This window comes from Oncorhynchus gorbuscha, linkage group LG18 (assembly GCF_021184085.1).
Source record: "Oncorhynchus gorbuscha isolate QuinsamMale2020 ecotype Even-year linkage group LG18, OgorEven_v1.0, whole genome shotgun sequence".
In the NCBI taxonomy this organism is placed as follows: domain Eukaryota; kingdom Metazoa; phylum Chordata; class Actinopteri; order Salmoniformes; family Salmonidae; genus Oncorhynchus; species Oncorhynchus gorbuscha.
In genome coordinates this window covers 30,673,022-30,694,127 of record NC_060190.1, presented here as the reverse complement: position 1 = coordinate 30,694,127, position 21,106 = coordinate 30,673,022, and the positions used below count along the sequence as shown (strand labels likewise).

Here is a 21,106-nt window from a genome sequence, read left to right as displayed (position 1 = left end):
GAGGAACTCTGGAGCTCTGCCATGGTGACCATTGGGTTCTTGGTCACCTCCCTGACTAACGCCCTTCTCCTCAGAATGCTCAGTTTGGCTGGGCGGCCAGCTCTAGGAAGAGTTTCGGTGGATCCAAACTTCTTCCATTTAAGAATGATTGGAGGCCACTGTGTTCTTGGGGACCTTCAATGCTGCTGACATTTTTTTGGTACTCTTCACCAGATTGCCTTAACACAATCCTGTCTTGGCGGTCTGCGGACAATTCCTTCGACCCCATGGCTTGGTTTTTGCTCTGACATACACTGTCAACTGTGGGACCTTATATAGACAGGTGTGCGCCTTTCCAAATAATGTCCAATGAATTGAATTTACCACAGGTGGACTCCAATCAAGTTGTAGAAACATCACGGATGATCAATGTAAACATGATGCACCTGAGCTCCCTTTTGAGTCTCATAGCAAAAGGTCTGAATACTGCGTCGTCATTATGGAGTATTGTGTGTAGATTGATGAAGGGGAAAAACATAATTGAATCCATTTCAGAATAAGGCTGTAACATAACAAAATGTGGAAAAAATGAAAGAGTCTGAATACTTTCCGAATGCTCTGTATAGTGTAGATGCAGAGGGTTAACGCCTTTAGTTTAGCTCTCCCTATTTTGATTTCTCGATAAACATTCCTTTATCTGATTTCCCTGATTTTCATTTTGTGCCACCTTTTTGGTTTGCTTCCTGTCTACGATTGGTGTGGGTTTTTCGTTTGATTGCCACTTCTCGGGCAAATTCAGTAGGTGCTCATGGTGGGTGTCTTAGGTTCCAGGAGTGGTTGCTAGTTAAGTGGACACCCCCATAACTGTCTTTCAGAACCCCTCCTAAAACGCCACCCGTTTTGTTTTGGTTGTTGTCAGTGACTCAGTTCCCCCTTCTGTTTGAGCAACATTTTTTCTCTTGTTGGGGAAAGTAACATTACTTAACATGGAGGATGTTTGGTAAGGTGATATGGTCCTTGATTAGCCTCTCAGAGCACTTCATGATGACAGAAGTGAGTACTACGGGGCAATAGTCATTTAGTTCAGTTACCTTTGTTTGATTGGGTACCAGAACAATGGTGGACATCTTGAAGCCAGTGGGGATGACAGACAGGGATAGGGAGAGGTTGAATATGTCCGTACACACTCCTGCCAGCTGGTCTGCGCATTCTTTGAGGATGCAGCTGGATAGAACTCTGTGATCCCTCCCTAAGCCATTGAAAGGCCCATGCAAGTTGACTACTAAAATGGTGCATGCCATCAGAGACTTGTGGCAAGTGGGCCCTCTAGAGAGAAATATGGAGGACTCAATCCTAAATGAATGACAAAGATTGGCCCTGATCTAAATTAACCGGAGACTTACTCGGCCAGCTCGTATCTAAACCTCCAGTTGCGGCTGTTGTCTGTCACCATGAACTCCTGCAGCTGGTACAGGTACTCTCTCCTCTTCTCAGCATGGAGTAACTGCCGCAGACAAGACAGAAGATACAGACAGCTGAAATTACCACAGATCCAAGTTATCATGTCTCACCAAAGTGAGCAGTATTCATCGTTACAAAACCCCTGGACAACACATTCTCTTTTATTAGTGACAAAAGGCACATGTATCAAAAGAAATGGAGGCAACCAGTTTAAGAGTGAAAAGACACAAATACAAAGGTCTCTCCACCTCTAGACCAACCACATTGTTATTGTGAAAGACAATCGGTTGTGTGACAACCGTATAAACCCAGTACACAGGTCAAGTCAGGCAGCATTCTACAAATGCCTCACATAATAGGTGACTATCATGCAGTGCATCAGATAGCCATCTAAATCTACACTGAACAAAAATATAAAATGCAACATGTAAATTGTAGGTCTCATGTTTCTGAAATGTTCCATACGCACAAAAAGCTTATTTCTCTCAAATTACATGAACACATTTGTTTGCATCCCTGTTAGTGAGCATTTCGCCTTTGCCAAGATAATCTATCCACTTGACAGGTGTGGTATATCAAGAAGCTGATTAAACAGCATGATCATTACACAGGTGCACCTTCTGATGGGTAAAATACCACTTTAAAATGTGCAGTTTTGTCACACAACACAATGCCACAGATGTATAAAGTTTTGAGGGAGTGTGAAATTGGTATGCTGGCTACAGGAATGTCAACCAGAACTGTTGCCAGAGAATTGAATGTTCATTTCTCTACCTCTAACATTGTTTTAAATAATTTGGCAGTACGGCCAACTGGTGTGATGTAGGCGAGCGGTTTGGCGATGTCAACGTTGTGAACAGTGTGCCTCATGGTGGCGGTAGGGTTATGGTATGGACAGGCATAAGCTATGGACAAAATAGCATTTTATCGATGGCGATTTAAAATGCACAGAAATAAAATGACGAGATCATGCGGCCCATTGTTGTACCATTCATCTGTCGCCATTACCTCATGTTTCAGGATGATAATGCACAGCCCCATGTCACAAAGATCTGTACACAATTAATGGAAGATGAAAATGTCCCAGTTCTTACATGGCCTGCATACTTACCAGACATGTCACTCATTGAGCATGTTTGGGATGCTCTGGATCAATGTTTATGACAGCGTGTTCCAGTTCCAGCCAACATCCAGCAACTTCGCACAACCATTGAAGAGGAATGGGACAACATTACACAGGCCTGATCAACTCTGTGTGAAGGAGATGTGTCGCGCTGCAAGTGGCAAATGTGGTCACACCCTACTTTTTTAAATGGTATCTGTGACTAACAGCTGCATACCTGTATTTCCAGTCATGTGAAATCCATAGTTTAGGGTCTAATGAATGTATTTCAATTGACTGATTTCCTTATATGCCATTAGCATACCACCCTGCATCCCACTGCTGGCTTGCTTCTGAAGCTAAGCAGGGTTGGTCCTGGTCAGTCCCTAGATGGGAGACCAGATGCTGCTCGAAGTGGTGTTGGAGGGACAGTAGGAGGCACCCTTCTGTGCCTCCTACCCACCCTTCTGGTCTAAAAAATAGCCCATTGCAGGGTGCAGTCTATTGGATGGGATATTAAACGTGTGACTTGACTCTCTGTGGTCACTAAAGATCTCATGGCATTTATCGTAAGAGTAGGGGTGCTAACCCTGGTGTCCTGGCTAAATTCCTAATCTGGTACTCATATGGTCACCTAATCTTCCCCAATTTACAATTGGCTCATTTATCACTCATCTCCCCTGTACCTATTCCCCAGGTTGCTGCTGTAAATGACAATGTGTTCTCTGTCAATTTACCTTGTTAAAAAAAACAACATTATATGAGCTGTACACTCAGTAAAATGTTTGAAATTGTTGAGTTTATTTTTGGTTCAGTATAAATCCAATCTAGATTAACTATGTGGCAGCTGAAAGTTCCAGTCTGTTTGTGCTACCATACTAACTCATTGTCAATGTTTGGCTTGACAATGAGGAATGGCGTTGGCAAGAGCACAAACAGATCTAGGACCAGGCTAGTAAAACAGCACAGCAAGTGGACCAACATGTAGATAGATGAGTCGGTTCACAGTTTGCTTGTTACATGTATGGTGGTCTCACCTTAAGGAAGTCATAGAGGTGTTTGAGCACGCCGATGCGCACCTCATCCAGGTCCTTGAGGAAGCCGTTGAAGATGGGCACCAGGTCGGCCGCCGTAAGCTGGTCTCCTAGGATCACCGCCAGCTCGTGGATGGAGAACGCCAGCGTACGGCGCACCTTCCACTGTAGTGGTAATGAATATAAAGACAGAAGATCAGCTTGGCCCTACACCAAAACCTTTCCACGTGTCAGGGAGTAAAAACTCTGAGGAAATGGCTGATATGCCTCGGTCAATGACTACACAGGCTAACACAGCCACTCCCTACCTCAGCCAAGCTGCAATACCTCTCATTGAATAATGAATCTAACAATCCACTATTCTTCACAAAAGTAATTGAAGTTAAGCTTTAAGTGAAAATGACAAGCTGTATTGGTTGCAAACTAATAACTCCATATTACATCATGAGCGCGGTTACCAAGCAGTCACTGAACTTGTCATTTGCATAGCAATGTACATACTGGGTATCAGTGCATCAATCTCTAATGATGAGATTATGTCAACACATGGCGTGTTGTTCACTTTCACACCTCACTGTCTGATAAAAGCTGAAAAATCTGTATTTATTTTTGTTGGAAACCAAGCAGTAACCATAAAAAGAATGGCGCCGGAGGAGATGGCTGCCGTTTTACGGACTCTTAACTAATTGTGCTATTGTGGGTGGTTTTTTTGCGTTATTTGTTACTTATTTTGTACATAATGTTCCTGCCACCGTCTCTTATGACCGAAAAGAGCTCAGAATAGAGAATTATTTATTTAAGCTTTAATTTCTTTCATCACATTCCAAGTGGGTCAGAAGTTTACATACACTCAATTAGTACTTGGTAGCATTGCCTTTCAATTGTTTAACTTGGGTCAAAAGTTTCAGGTAGCCTGCCCATAAGTTGGTTGAATTTTGGCCAATTCCTCCTGACAGAGCTGGTGTAACTGAGTCAAGTTTGTAGGCATCCCTGCTCACACAAGCTTTTTCAGTTCTGCCCACAAATGTTCTGTAGGCTTGAGGTTAGGGCTTTGTGATGGCCACTGCAATACCTGGACTTTGTTGTCCTTAAGCCATTTTGCCACAACTTTGGAAGTATGCTTGGTGTCATTGTTCATTTGGAAGTCCCATTTGCTACCAAGCTCTAACTTCCTGACTAATGTCTTGAGATGTTGCTTCAATATATCCACATAATGCCATCTATTTTGTGAAGTGCACCAGTCCCTCCTGCAGAAAAGCACCCCCCACAACATAATGCTGCCACCCCCGTGCTTCACGGTTGAGATGGTGTTCTTCGGCTTGCAAGCCTCCCCCTTTTTCCTCCAAACAGAACCATGGTCATTATGGCCAAACAGATCTATTTTTGTTTCATCAGACCAGGTCTTTGTCCCCATCTGCAGTTGCAACCCGTAGTCTGTATTTTTTTATGGACGTTTTGGAGCAGTGGATTCTTCCTTGCTGAGCGGCTTTGCAGGTTATGTCGATATAGCACTTGTTTTACTGTGGATATAGATACTTTAGTACCCGTTTCCTCCAGGATCTTCACAAGGTCCTTTGCTGTTGTTCTGGGATTGATTTGCACTTTTCGCACCAAAGTATGTTCATCTCTAGGAGACGGAACACATCTCCTTCCTGAGTGGTAATGGCGGATGCGTGGTCCCATGGTGTTTATACAGATGATCGTGGTACCTTCAGCCGTTTGGAAATTGCTCCCTAGGATTTTCCCATGATGTCAAGCAAAGAGGCACTGAGTTTGAAGGTAGGCCTCATTTTCTGGAAATGTTCCAAGTTTTAATCACTCCAACATAAGTGTATGTAAACTTACGACTTCAACTGTATTTACATGCAACACAAATTATAAATCAAAATGGATTAGAAAACATTTTTAAATGTTTTATTGTTAAACGTGACTCTGTAAACTGATAGTGTTAGCCAGCTAGCTAGCGGGCAAGTTAGCTGGTCCTGCTGTTAGATGTACAGGTACGTTCTGACGTATCATCATGCAGGCTACGCTTTCTACTGTGATTGTTCAATAACGACCGCTTTAAAAATAGAGCAGAATCCTATTTTATATAATCCTATTAGTTTCATAGGCACACGCACCATTGACCACTCCGCTTCGATATAATTGCACCCCTGCATAGGCTTCATCAAAAATGAATGGGTCACCCTGTCCACTGTCAGTGCCTTTAGAACCCAGTGTCCTGTGTCATGTTCATTAGGGCATGCAACTGGATTTTTTTTTTTAAACGCTTCGCAACGGAAAATTCGCGTTTCTTATTGAACAAGAAATTATACGCTTCTGGTTTCAGTCAGTTTTGGTGCTTAATGAACACAACCCCGGTCAGGGCCCCACCTGTATAGCCCAAAATAAAGATATGGGGTGCCCCCAAAAAGCACACACCTGTACGTCAGTGGCGAGGGTCTCGTAGGTGTCCTTGAGGCAATGCCAGTTCTGTTGGCCCAGGGTGAGGGCTACGCCGGGCAGGCTGAACGCACAGTGCTTGGCAATCTCTGTGTCCACCGTCTGGGCCCGTGCCGGGTCCGTCATGGAAAGGTACTGGTCCAGCAGCTGCTGGGGAATCACATTCTGGAGAGGGGGGGGGACAAGAGTAAGAGGAGTGGTTAAAACCTGTCAATATCATAGCCATGGCAACCGCAGCGGTCAGTAGAAAATGTTAGGAGGCTGGTTTGGTTTCCCGGACAGACTACAGCCCGGTTCACATTTAATAGCCGAGACTGTTTTATGCAGATTTAGAACAAAGTTTGCTTGATCTGAATGGTGTAGTTTTAGGACATCTCATGTCGGCTGCTGGAGGAGTTTCCAAAATGCAACATGTCAAATCTTAGCTAAAGACTTGAGAGGAGACAGTCAGTTTAGCCAATCAGAGAACAGTGCGCTGAAGTTAAGTGTTTGAGTCAAGCTGACAGCCAACTATCAATTTCTGAGGGGTTAAGCTGCAGTGAGCTATCCTAGCTTTTATTTATTTATTATTATTTTTTTTAAACAATTAGACCTACATAAAACTTTTGAAAAAGTATTATTTGTTTCTAAACTCACCACACACCCCTTCTCTTTTCCACACCTTGTTGTGTTTGTTGTGTCATTTTGTCAACAAATCGACATAAAATAAGATAACACTAATATATCTTGATTAGATAAGTATACAAGACATTTTACATTTAAGTAAGTTTGGTGCAGTATTTTTCAATATAAACAGACTTTATTGAAGAATCCCTACTGTTGACCAATCACCAACGAAGGGGCATAGGCGTTTGGCTCCAAACGTTGGCTTGCCTCCAGAGAATGTTTTATGTGCCCGAACATCCACACCCCCAAAAAACTAGCCAGTCAAAAATTAACAAAATGTTGTCATAATATATGCACAAACTCTACCAAACTGTTTTGGCTGGGAAACTGGTGGATGGACACCTTTAGTCTCTAAGAGCTTTGCACACCTGGATTGAAGCTCAGTCATGTAGGTTGTTGGCCTTGCTAGACAGCCATTTTCAAGTCCTGCCATAGATTTTCAAGCTGATTTAAGTCAACACTGTAAATTAGCCACTTAGAAAAATTCAAATGGTGTCTTGGGAAGCAACTCCAGTGTATATTATTTTATAATTGGTCTTGTGTTTTAGGTTATTGTCCTGCTGAAAGGTGAATGTCTCCCAGTGTGTTGGAAAGCAGACCGAACCAGGTTTTCCTCTAGCATTTATGTGTGCTTAGCTGTATTCCGTTCTTTCTAACCAAAAATCTCCCTAGTCCTTGCCGATGACAAGCATACACACACAACATGATGCAGCCACTACCATGATTGAAAATGTGAAGAGTGGTACACAGTAATGTGTTATGTTTGGGGAAAATCCAACACAATGCATTGTATATTCAGAACAAAAAGTTAATTTCTTTGCCTTGTTGCAAACGTGATGCATGTTTTGGAATATGTTTTATTCTGTACAGGCTTCTTTTCACATTTTTGTAAGTATTGTGGAGTATTTGGTATTTTATTAGGATCCCCCAATATTGTAACTACAATATTGATCCATCCTCAGTTATTTCCTACCACAGTTATTAAACTATAGTTGTTTTAAAGCCACCATTGGCTTCATGGTGTAATCCCAGAGCGGTTTCTTTCCTCTCCGGCAACTAAGTTAGGAAGGGGCCTGTATCCATGTAGTGACTGGGTGTTTTGATACACCATCCAAAGTGTAAGAAATACAGTATCTACACCATGCTCAAAGGGATATTCAATGTCTGCTTTTTTCTTTTTACTCGTCGACCAGGTGCCCTTCTTTGCGAACCATTGGAAAGCCTCCTTGGTGTTTGTGATTGAATCTGTGCTTGAAATTCCCTGCTCGACTCAGGGACCTTACAGATAATTGTATGTGTGGGGTGCAGAGATCAGGTAGTCATTTAAAAATCATGTTAATCCTTAAAGAGTTCTATTAAGCTAGCATATGGAATTGTTTTTGGATGGTCATACCGAGGATCATTTAGCTATTTTATTTTACATTTCAGGACCCCTTTAGGTATCAAAAAATGAAACATTGAATGTTGCCTTACTGCTATTAGCCCATAGAAATGAATTGAACAACAGATTCATACATGGAAACACATTCATTCAAGACTTGAGACATTCATTCAAAGAGATTACATTTATTTTGAGATCGCAAAATAGAACTTCTACGTTTAAGACAGGATAAGCAAATTGATTCATTAGATAAAACATTGTAGTTATTTTTTCTCAACTTTTTTCTATTACTTTTTAGCATGTCACGCTAGCACAGAGTAGGCGACTAGCTAGAAAGCAAGCTTTGTAGCCATGGATTGTGTACCTTTCATCGTTTAGCTACAGTATTTACCTCCACAAATTCTGTTTACTTTGATATCTATACTGAATGAAGCACTTAAGGTGAACTCATGGGCACCTTTAACTTTTTCACTTAATTAAAGGTGGAAATTTCTCTTAAAATGTGTTGTGCAACTGACTTAAAGCTCAGCAAACATCAAGGGAAAATATACTTAAGATATTTTGTGCAACCGGGCCCTGTCCTCTATCAGATATAAGAAAGATGAGGATGATTATAATTTTTTGACTCATATTTAACAAACATTTTTTGGCACTAAATGACATCTACAGTGCCTTGAAAGTATTTGGCCCCCTTGAACTCTGCGACCTTTTGCCACATTTCAGGCTTCAAACATAAAGATAGTTTTATATGTTTTGTGAAGAATCAACAAGAAGTGGGACACAATCATGAAGTGGAACGACATTTATTGGATATTTCAAACTTTTTTAACAAATCAAAAACTGAAAAATTGGGCGTGCAAAATTATTCAGCCCCTTTACTTTCAGTGCAGCAAACTCTCTCCAGAAGTTCAGTGAGGATCTCTGAATGATCCAATGTTGACCTAAATGACTAATGATGATAAATACAATCCACCTGTGTGTAATCAAGTCTCTGTATAAATGCACCTGCACTGTGATAGTCTCAGAGGTCCGTTAAAAGCGCAGAGAGCATCATGAAGAACAAGGAACACCAGGCAGGTCCGAGATACTGTTGTGAAGAAGTTTAAAGCCGGATTTGGATACAAAAAGATTTCCCAAGCTTTAAACATCCCAAGGAGCACTGTGCAAGCGATACTATTGAAATGGAAGGAGTATCAGACCACTGCAAATCTACCAAGACCTGGCCGTCCCTCTAAACTTTCAGCTCATACAAGGAGAAGACTGATCAGAGATGCAGCCAAGAGGCCCATGATCACTCTGGATGAACTGCAGAGATATACAGCTGAGGTGGGAGACTCTGTCCATAGGACAAAAATCAGTCGGATATTGCACAAATCTGGCCTTTATGGAAGAGTGGCAAGAAGAAAGCCATTTCTTAAAGATATCCATAAAAAGTGTCATTTAAAGTTTGCCACAAGCCACCTGGGGGAGACACCAAACATGTGGAAGAAGGTGCTCTGGTCAGATGAAACCAAAATCGAACTTTTTGGCAACAATGCAAAACGTTATGTTTGGCGTAAAAGCAACACAGCTCATCACCCTGAACACAACATCCCCACTGTCAAACATGGTGGTGGCAGCATCATGGTTTGGGCCTGATTTTCTTCAGCAGGGACAGGGAAGATGTTTAAAATTGATGGGAAGATGGATGGAGCCAAATAAATACAGGACCATTCTGGAAGAAAACCTGATGGAGTCTGCAAAAGACCTGAGACTGGGACGGAGATTTGTCTTCCAACAAGACAATGATCCAAAACATAAAGCAAAATCTACAATGGAATGGTTCAAAAATAAACATATCTAGGTGTTAGAATGGCCAAGTCAAAGTCCAGACCTGAATCCAATCGAGAACCTGTGGAAAGAACTGAAAACTGCTGTTCACAAATCCTCTCCATCCAACCTCACTGAGCTCGAGCTGTTTTCAGTCTCTCGATGTGCAAAAGACAGAGACATACCCCAAGCGACTTACAGCTGTAATCGCAGCAAAAGGTGGCGCTACAAAGTATTAACTTAAGAGGGCTGAATAATTTTGCACGCCCAATTTTTCCGTTTTTGATTTGTTAAAAATGTTTGAAATATCCAATAAATGTCATTCCACTTCATGATTGTGTCCCACTTGTTGATTCTTCACAAAAAAATACAGTTTTATATCTTTATGTTTGAAGCCTGAAATGTGGCAAAAGGTCGCAAAGTTCAAGGGGGCCGAATACTTTCGCAAGGCACTGTATATATACACTTCCATAAATGTTTTAAACTGGTACCAGGCTACCTTCAGACAAGTTTTACGAGGCTTGTGGGTGACCTAGAGCAAAACAGTCATGTTCGTGAGCAGTTTCCTTCCTTTACAGCAACGGCGTTAGGAAGGGCACCTGTATCACCTGTGCGTGCAGGACATACAAACATTTACCAGCCAAGTAGAGGAGTCACTAAAGTTAGAAATAACGATAAAATTAACCACTTACCTTTGATGATCGTCATATGGTTGCACACACAAGACTCCCATTTACACAGTAAATGTTTGTTTTGTTCAATAAAGTCTCTCTATATGTCCCAAAAACTCAGTTTTGTTGGCGCGTTTTGTTCATTAATCCAATGGCTCCAAGGCGGTCACAACAGGCAGAAGAATACATACTAAAAGTACCGGTAAAGTTCATTGAAACATGTCAAACGATGTTTAGAATTAATCCTCAGGTTGTTTATTTTAATCATATTTTAACCGGACAATACCGTTTTTAATAGAAAGGAAAAATAACAAACATGAGCGCACCCAAATCAGGTCTGCATACTTCCTCTGTCCTCTGACCAAAATGGCTTTTTACTCGTCTCTTTTCAAAATAAAAGCCTGAAACCATGTCTAAAGAATGTTGACATCTAGTGGAAGCCATAGGAACTGCAATCTGATTCCTAACCCATTGGATTCTCTATAGGCATGGAGTTGAAAAACAGCCACATGAAAATAATTCCACTTCCTGGATGGATTTCTCTCAGCTTTTCACCTGCCATATCAGTTCTGTTATACTCACAGACATTATTTTAACCGTTTGGAAACTTTAGTGTGTTTTCTACCCGGCACAGCCAGAAGAGGACTGGCCACCTCTCATAGTCTCATTCCTCTCTAGGTTTCTTCCTAGGTTTTGGCCTTTCTAGGGAGTTTCCTAGCCATCGTGCTTCAACAACTACATTGCTTGCCGTTTGGGGTTTTAGGCTGGGTTTCTGTAGAGCACTTTGAGATATCAGCGGATGTAAAAAGGGCCTTATAAATAAATTTGATTTGATTCTATCCAACTCTACCAATTATATGCATATCCTAGCTTCTGGGCCTGAGTAGAAGGCAATTTACTTTGGGCACGCTTTTCATTCGTAGGTGAAAATACTGCCTCCTACCCAAGAGAGGTTAATAAAATAAATGTAAAAAAATACTTTTGTTGTACTTCTCCCCCAGCTTCACAACTACAGGTAACACAGTTACCATTAAAAAATGAGCTGTTTATCTAAAAAAAAAAAAAAAATGCCACCAAAGAGAACAGACAAAATGGACAGTTTATCAAGAAAGCTTCTTTCTATGGTGCTACCCGTTCCAAAGTTAGACTGTAACCACCAGAGGACTTGAAAATGACACAGAGCCGAGAAGATCACCAAAACTAAAAAGTTATTTTGGTTTCAGTGCATTTTTTGTATACAGTGGGGCTAAAAAGTATTTAGTCAGCCACCAATTGTGCAAGTTCTCCCACTTAAAAAGATGAGGCCTGTAATTTTCATCATAGGTACACTTCAACTATGATAGGACAAAATGAGAAAAACAATTCCAGAAAATCACATTCTAGGGTTTTTAATGAATTTATTAGCAAAATATGGTGGAAAATAAGTATTTGGTCAATAACAAAAGTTTCTCAATACGTTGATATATACCCTTCGTTGGCAATGACAGAGGTCAAACATTTTCTGTAAGTCCTCATTTCACACACTGTTGCTGGTATTTTGGCCCATTCCTCCATGCAGATCTCCTCTAGAGCAGTGATGTTTTGGGGCTGTTGCTGGGCAACACAGACTTTCAACTCCCTCCAAAGATTTTCTATGGGGTTGAGATCTGGAGACTGGCTAGGCCACTCCAGGACATTGAAATGCTTCTAACGAAGCCACTCCTTCGTTTCCCGGGTGGTGTGTTTGGGATCATTGTCATGCTGAAAAACCCAGCCACGTTTCATCTTCAATGCCCTTGCTGATGGAAGGAGGTTTTCACTCAAAATCTCACGATACATGGCCCCATTCATTCTTTCCTTTACACGGATCAGTCGTCCTGGTCCCTTTGCAGAAAAACAGCCCCAAAGCATGAGGTCTCCACCCCATGCTTCACAGTAGGTATGGTGTTCTTTGGATGCAACTCAGCATTCTTTGTCCTCCAAACACAACAAGTTATTAAATACTTTTTTCTTTACATAGTTGAATGTGCTGACAACAAAATCACATAAATTATCAATGGAAATCAAAATTATCAACCCATGGAGGTCTGGATTTGGAGTTACACTCAAAATTAAAGTGGAAAACCACACTACAGGCTGATCCAACTTTGATGTAATGTCCTTCAAACAAGTCAAAATGAGGCTCAGTAGTGTGTGTGGCCTCCACGTGCCTGTATGACCTCCCTACAACGCCTGGGCATGCTCCTGATGAGGTGGCGGATGGTCTCCTGAGGGATCTCCTCCCAGACCTGGACTAAAGCATCCTCCAACTCCTGGACAGTCTGTGGTGCAACGTGGCGTTGGTGGATGGAGCGAGACATGATGTCCCAGATGTACTCAATTGGATTCAGGTCTGGGGAACGGGCAGGCCAGTCCATAGCATCAATGCCTTCCTCTTGCACTCCTGCCACATGAGGTCTAGCATTGTATTGCATTAGGAGGAACCCAGGGCCAACCGCACCAGCATATGGTCTCACAAGGGATCTGAGGATCTCATCTTGGTACCTAATGGCAGTCAGGCTACCTCTGGCGAGCACATGGAGGGCTGTGCGGGCCCCCCAAAGAAATGCCACCACACACCATGACTGACCCACCGCCAAACCGGTCATGCTGGAGGATGTTGCAGGCAGCAGAACGTTCTCCACGGTGTCTCCAGACTCTGTCACGTCTGTCACATGTGCTCAGTGTGAGCCTGCTTTCATCTGTGAAGAGCATAGGGCACCAGTGGCGAATTTGCCAATCGTGGTGTTCTCTGGCAAATGCTAAGGCGGAGGTAGCGGTCCTGCTGCTGGGTTGTTGCCCTCCTATGGCCTCCATGTCTCCTGATGTACTGGCCTGTCTCCTGGTAGCACCTCCATGCTCTGGACACTACGCTGACAGACACATCAAACCTTCTTGCCACAGCTCGCATTGATGTGCCATCCTGGATGAGCTGCACTACCTGAGCCACTTGTGTGGGTTGTAGACTCCGTCTCATGCTACTACTAGAGTGAAAGCACCGCCATCATTCAAAAGTGACCAAAACATCAGCCAGGAAGCATAGGAACTGAGAAGTGGTCTGTGGTCACCACCTGCAGAACCTCTCCTTTATTGGGGGTGTCTTGCTAATTGCCTATAATTTCAACCTGTTGTCTATTCCATTTGCACAACAGCATGTGGAATTTATTGTCAATCAGTGTTGCTTCCTAAGTGGACAGTTTGTTTTCACAGAAGTGAGAAAAAAAGAAAAAATTGTGCTATGCATTTCCCATCACAATATTGAAGAGTAATGTTTTTTGTTGTTGTTGCTATCCTAGCTTGATGATCCTCTCTTCAGCTCCTTTAGGCACTGGGCTTGTGAGCAGGAGGCTGGTGATGTGTTTTCTAGTGAGCCAGACAGTGGCTGCATGTAATTCATGAAACCTGTTTGTTAAACACCTTGCTAAAAGTAGCTAGCAACTTTTAAATAACCTGCATAAATATATACATTGTGCTTCCACGTGACAGTCTAGTCAGTTGGTCTACAACTAAACATTTTAAAACGTTGGTCTCGCAACATCTCTCCTTATGTCAGCTGTTAGATCTGCACTGGGCATAAGCTTCTCCATTGAGCATGCATTTTAGTCCAAGCTAAATCTGGTATCAGAAAACTGGCCCTAGATCTTGTCAATCGCAATTCATTGGACATTGGATCGCTTTAACTATTTTCAGACAAAACATATGGCAGCTTAAAGGTAGTTAGTTGTACTCCAGACTTGACTGAATCATAAATGTTAATAAAGGTCTCCCTCGATGTATGTACAATATGTAAAGTAGAAAGGCTTAGAAAGTGTTTGGCAGAACTGACCTGGACCATGGACTTCTCCTCCTCACACAGCTGGTTGGGAGCAGAGTCCTCCTTCCCCTCTTCCTCCACACTCTCGATCAGCTCTGACTCCTATCCAAAACAGGCAGGACACACAGTTTGACATATCAGTCAGCTAGCACACATACAAACATACCAGTCATCTAGGACACAAACCACAAAGTCAGCTAGCACACACAGACATATAGACAATTAGAAGAGAAACTCATATACAGAGATACAGTGCCTTCAGAAAGTAGTCGCACACCTCGACTTATTCCAATTTGTTGTGTTACAGCCTGAATTTGAAAAGAGAATTGGGTCACTGGCCTAAACATAATACCCCATAATGTCAAAGTGGAAGACATTTTTCAAATTAATTAAAAATGGAAATGTCTTGAGTCAATAAGTATTAAATCCATTTGTTATGGCAAGCCTAAATAAGTTAAGGAGTAAAAATGTGCTTAACAAGTCACATAATAATTTGCATGGAGTCACTGTGTGCAATAGGGTTTAACATTCATTCTGAATGACTACCTTCTCTCTATACCCCAATCGAGCAGTGAATTACAAACACTGATTCAACTAAAATGACCAGGGATGTTTTACAATGCCTCACAAAGAAGTGCACCTAATGGTAGATGGGTCAACAACAACAAAAAAGTAGCCATTAAATGGTGAAGTTAGTAATTACACTATGGATGGTGTATTAATAAACCCAGTCACTACAAAGACACTTCCTAACTCCGTTGCTGGAGAGGAAGGAAACCGCTCAGGGATTTCACCATGAGGCCAATGGTGACATGACAACAGTTAGAGATAAATAGTTGCCATAGAAGAAAATTTAAGATGGATCAACATGGTGTTACACCAAAATACTAACCTAAAATGAAAGAGTGAAGAGGAAGCCCGTAAAGAATACAAATATTCCTAAACATGAATCCTGTTTGCAATAAGGCACTAAAGTAAAACTGAAAAAATGTGGCAAAGAAATTCACTTTATGCCCTGAATACAAAGTGTTCTGTTTAGGGCAAATCCAATACAACACATAAGAGTAGCTCTCTTCATATTTTCAAGCATGGTGATTGCTGCAATCATGTTATAGGTATGCTTGTCATTGGCAAGGGCGGCGCACATAGGGCAGCGTACAACTGGCCCAGCGTCTTCTGGGTTTGGCTGGGGTAGGCAGTCATTGTAAATAAGAATTTGTTCTTAACTGACTTGCCAAGTTAAATAAAAGGTTATATAAAAGGACTTGATAAGTTGGGGAGGATAAAAAAATATTAATGATTAGAGCCAAGCACAGGCAAAATCCTAGAGAAAAACCTGGTTCAGTCTGCTTTCCAACAGTCACTGGAAGAAAAATGTACCTTTCAGCAGGACTAAAACCTAAACACAAGGCCGCAAATAGACGGGTTGCTTGCCAAGACGACATGAAATGTTCCTGAGTGTTTTGACTTTTATCAGCTTGAAAATCTATGGCAAGACTTGATCAACAACCAACTTGACAGAGCTTGAGGAATTATAAAAATAAAGTGAAAATATTGTACAATCCAGGTGTGGAAAGCTTGTTGATACGTACCCAGAAAGACGTACTGCTGTAATCGCTGCCAAAGGCGATTCTAACATGAATTGACACAGGGGGTTGAATACTTCAAATCAAAGTGTATTTGTCACGAGCGCCGAATCCAACAGGTGTAGGTAGACCTAACAGTGAATGTGCACCAGCTGTTGTTTACAAATATGCACATACCGCCCCCCCTCGTCTTATTTTTCTCCCTGTGCTGTTCTATCTAGCCAGTGCAGCGTATATCCTGCTAGCTGAATATCCATGTCATCATTCAGTCACGATTCCGTGACACATAAGATGTTGGTTTTTGATGTCCCGTTCGAAGGATATTCATAATCGTACCTCATCCAATTTATTGTCCAATGATTGTACTTTGGCGAATAATATTGACGGTAACGTCAGATTTAACATTCGCCTTCTGCGGATCCTTATAAGGCACCCCACTCTGTGCACACATGCGCGCACGCTCAGCTCCATCAGTATCAGATATTAATTTAGAATTGAAAATGAATGTGTTCATTCAACATTTGTTAGTGCATTGCATCGATTCATTCCACTAATCAAATCCCTTCAAGCTAAAAGTAAATGTATTGAAGCCCATGTATCTAGATGTGTATTGAATCATGCCTGTAAGGAGAGCTGCACATTCCTACTCACCACACTGCTGTGGTCCGAGTCGTCCCGTACTAGGACAGGTGAGTCGGGGGATGATTCCGGAGACACCGGAGGCTCTGACTCCACTTCGGTCTCTTTCAGTTCCTCTATGGGTGCCGAATCTGTGGTCTGCTGGGGAGGCTCGTTAGGTGTCTGTTCCTCCTCTGCGGTCCCTCCGTTCTGGGAGAACTCCTCATCTGTTTCCCCATTCCCATCCTCTGGAGGCTGGCTCTCTGACTGACCCTCTGTATCCTCAGACTGTCTCTCCTGCTGGGCAGCCTTCAGGGCAGCTGAGAGCACCTGCACTTGGGCTGGGAGACACATACGGAAAGACAGACACAAAGACACAAATTCATGGTCTTGAATACACAGGTCAAATGTAAAGACTATTAAAGTGGAACTGACAGCGTTTTAACTACTTTGCAGATCTGAGACAAACAGACAATCATAATATTAGGCAAAACTATAAAGTTCCCAGTTTATGCTACAAAACCAACCTCATAAGAGGTAATAAAATAAGTTATATTTGACAAAAATTTCAAATGGGGTAAAATAATGCATTGTTGTTTCAATGACTCAATGTTTTGCACAAAAAACAGACAAATGTAACTAAGGCTGGACATGTCAATACAATCAAACTAGCATGGGGAATGACCACAAGTAAAAAATATGGCAAATAGGCTAGTTTAATCAATTTATGTATCGATTTATTTAGCAAGCTAGAAACACAGAGCCTAACATTAGCTAGCTAAGCTAGCGAGTGGGTGTGTGGTCGACTTTATCCCCCATATCGTTTATCGGTGGCTAAAGCTAGAGATACAAGTGTTATTTGGTTAGCTGGTGTGGCTACCCTCCCACTGTCAGCCAAATGGTCTCTTTGCTCGTTTTCCTTAATAGGATGTCGGTGGGCGGAGCTGGGAGGATAGACCGCGAAATGGGACACACCTGGGCTCAGGTGTGCCATGTGGATAAATACACCTATCCCCATTCATTGAGGAGACACTCCCCACGCAGACACACTGTTATTTTTGGTTGTGGCAGTTTGTGGCTTGTTTGTTTTGGCACCTCACAAACACCCCTCCTTATCACCAACTATGCACACAACCACTCACGTACACTACTGATTACACACATTGTTAATTGTATGTAGTTAACTTCAGTTAATAAATATTTTTGTTGTTATTCCTTGATCCCCGTGTTGTCACCCTCTGTGTTATGGGCTACGAGCCGGTTGTGGGGGCTAGTCCGGGATTATAAGGTTGGTTCCTAGACATTTTGGTGGATAGTTTGTTGTTGTTGCATTATGATGGGTTAATGCTATTTGGGATGCGCACTGGTTGGTATTCACTGCATTGTCTTAAGTGTTTGGTATAGTACCTTGCAGACACATCAGTGACTTTAGTAGTCCGGTGACGACATCAAATGGTGCGCTGCATGAAAAAGTATGCCAGTAGGCATAATACTAGTGTTGTTAAGATAACTGGTAAGTGTATTTTGTTTGGTAGAAAAACTGAAGTTAGGTGCTTTGTTTGCATCTTTTGTAAAACAAAAATTGAGTTGTGCTGTTTGGTAGGCCCAGTGTTGGTTGCCTTTGTTAAACTTTCCACAGCAGTGGGTGGCTGGTTGTGTGCTGCGTTGGAGAGTGTAACATTGGTTCGTTTCCAGGCCCCTGCCCAGGCTGGAAACTCTTGCTCTACCTGCTGTTGGGACATCGGTCCAAGGAGGTGAGTACAATCTGCTGTGTACCCCAGTGGGAGATTTGGGTAGCGTAGTGCCATTTGCTACCCGGAGCTAGAGCCTTACTTTTCCGCTGTTAGGCTTAGTGACAGGTTTCACTTTAGAATACGTTGGGCATGGTTATTTTATGTTTGTGTGGTGTCCGTGGACTGAGCAGTTGTCTCGGGGGTACATCTGTGGCTTGGGGGGAATCCGCCAGCGTGCTGTTTTTATTTCCCATGCCAGCGGGGTACAGTGCGTAATCCACCACGAATCCGCACAAAGACTAGGGTTGAGTTATTGCAGGATTTGGGGAAGCTCCTTATGTATCATCTCTCTCCTGTGGTGCCCAGCGTTTCTCTTGTTGTGGTCTGGTCTGCTCAGCAGAGGGGAAGAGCGAGATTATTTTTAGTAGTTACTTGTGACTATGGCGTCTAATGTAGACGAGTTCATTTGCATTCCAACAGAGGAACTTAAAATAATGTACTAAAACAGCTGTTGGAAGATCGCTGAACACTACCAGGTTGAAATTAGTGATAAATGTCTAAAAACATTATGTTTGGTTGATATTGAAGGCCAATTTTATGGAGAGTGGTATACAAGAAGTTACCACTGGGGCAGCCTCTGCCGAGGACATGCACCTCACCATCTTGTTAGAATGTCCCCTCCGACTGTTAGCCCTAGTAGTCTTTTTAACAGCAGAAAGAACTGCTTCTGTTACATCTAGAGCATGATTGTGTTAAGCTGGAGCATGATAGTGAGCATGATCGTGTTAAGTATGAAAAGGAATTGGAATTTAAACAGGATTTGGAGTGTACTAACTCAGGAGAGTTTGCTCTGGGAAGGTGACCAAGATTTACCTAGGGGGTCGCTTCTCTCTCGGTAGTGCCCCGTACAATTTTCATAATGTTGTAAAGTTACGGTTGTTGCCAAAATTTTGTAAGGATCCTGAGATGTTATTTTCGTTGGTTGAGCATGTTGCCGACACTAGGAGTTGGCCTGATTCTGATCGCACTTTAAATCTTGCAGTGTGTTGACAGGTAAAGGGCAAGTTTCAGCTCTTGGTGTAGCCGACAGTGTCAGCTATGATAAGGTTAAAATGTCTGTTACAGATTTATGAATTTGTTCCTGAGGCTTACCGCCAACGATATAGAACCTTTTCAGTTTAACCTCTTGAAGCTAGAGGGCACTATTTTTATTTTTTGAAAAATAACATTCCCAAAGTAAACTGCCGATTTCTCAGGACCAGATGCTAGAATATGCGTATAATTGACAGCTTAGGATAGAAAACACTCAAGTTTCCAAAACTGTACAAATATTGTCTGTGAGTATAACAGAACTGATATTGAAGGCGAAATCCTGAGAAAAATCCAATCAGGAAGTGACCCTTATTTTGAAACCCCTGTCTTTCTATGCATCCCTATTGCCCATTGAAAGGGATATCAACCAGATTCATTTTTCTACGTCTTCCCTAAGGTGTCTACAGCCTTTAGACGTAGTTTCACGCCTTTATGTTGAAGAATGAGCGCAAACTAACACATTGCGTAAGTGGCCAGCTGATGGCTCTCAGAGTGATTCTTGCGTAATAGAGAGAAGTAGACATTTTTTCTCCCGGTCCTACTGAAAAGCCAACTGTCCCGGTTGATATATTATCGAATAGATATTTGAAAAACACCTTGAGGATCGATTATAAAAATGTTTTGCCATGTTTGTCGATATTATGGATATAGTTTTGATTGTCGTGATCGCTATTTCCGGTGGATTTCTGAACATAACGTGAAGAACAAACGGAGGTATTTTGGGTATAAAAATAATCTTTATGGAACAAAAGGAACATTTGCTGTCTAACTGGGAGTCTCGTCAGTGAAAACATCCGAAGATCATCAAAATCCGGGTGTAGTACCTATTGTGGTCTACACTGACCATAACCCTCTTACCTTGAGGTTTATGATGTGTCCTAACCAGAGGATAAGGAGATTGGTGTTTGTTGTTTACAGGCATTCCATCTCGATGTGCAGGGGGTCTGATAATGTCTTTGCTGACTTGCTCTCTCGTGCGCCCTGTTCCTGAACGCATCTGGTCCTATTGATCAGTGGACACGCGTTCTCATATGCGTGGCCCCCGAGCACGTGTGTCGTCCACATGACAGACCACTGTTTATTTTTTTATTGTCTTGTTCCCTGCTGTCCTCGTTCTTCTTTACTCTTAAAAGGTTGCTTCCCGTGCGCAAAGGTTGCTGAGGTCTGGAGAGGACGAGGTTGGCTGGGGGAGTGAGATAGTGTTAACCAGGGCAGTATTTTGTTTGTCTTGCTTTCCTTATTAGGATGTTGGTGGATGGAGCTGGGAGGGTCGTCAGCGAAATGGGACACCTGGCCTCAGGTGTGTCCCGTGGATAAGTACACCTTCCCCCATTCATTGGAGACTCTCCATGCAGACACTTATTTTTGGTTGTGGCAGTTTGTGACTTTTTTGGCACCTCAACACCCCTCACCAACTATGCACACAACCACTCACTTACACTACACACAATTGTTTATTGTATATAGTTTACTTTAGTTAATGTTTTATTCCTTGATCTCCACAGGGTCTCTATTTGTTACGGGCTATGAGCCGGTTCGTTCCACTAGCAAGAAATGTGAATCACATAGCTAGCTAGCTATGCTACACTTGGACTGTTATCCACAGGTAACATATCTCTTAGTTGTCAATCAAATGTATTTGGCATCGATCAAATGGGAGGGTAGGCTGGCAAGTTCTCATTCAGTTGTCAAAATGT

The 21,106-nt window shown here is 42.2% G+C and overlaps 1 protein-coding gene across 1 annotated transcript in view; it reads right to left on the bottom strand.

Annotated features, from left to right (window-relative positions):
• Window positions 1-21,106, bottom strand: part of LOC124002541 (serine/threonine-protein phosphatase 4 regulatory subunit 1-like) — a 46,341-nt gene that overhangs the window by 9,026 nt on the left and 16,209 nt on the right. The window contains exons 12-16 of the mRNA XM_046310009.1: window positions 16,618-16,925; window positions 14,393-14,482; window positions 6,001-6,186; window positions 3,580-3,741; window positions 1,383-1,483 (exon numbers count right to left, since the gene is read on the bottom strand). Of these exons, the coding sequence (XP_046165965.1) occupies window positions 1,383-1,483; window positions 3,580-3,741; window positions 6,001-6,186; window positions 14,393-14,482; window positions 16,618-16,925 (847 nt within the window). The remainder of the gene's footprint in view (window positions 1-1,382; window positions 1,484-3,579; window positions 3,742-6,000; window positions 6,187-14,392; window positions 14,483-16,617; window positions 16,926-21,106) is intronic.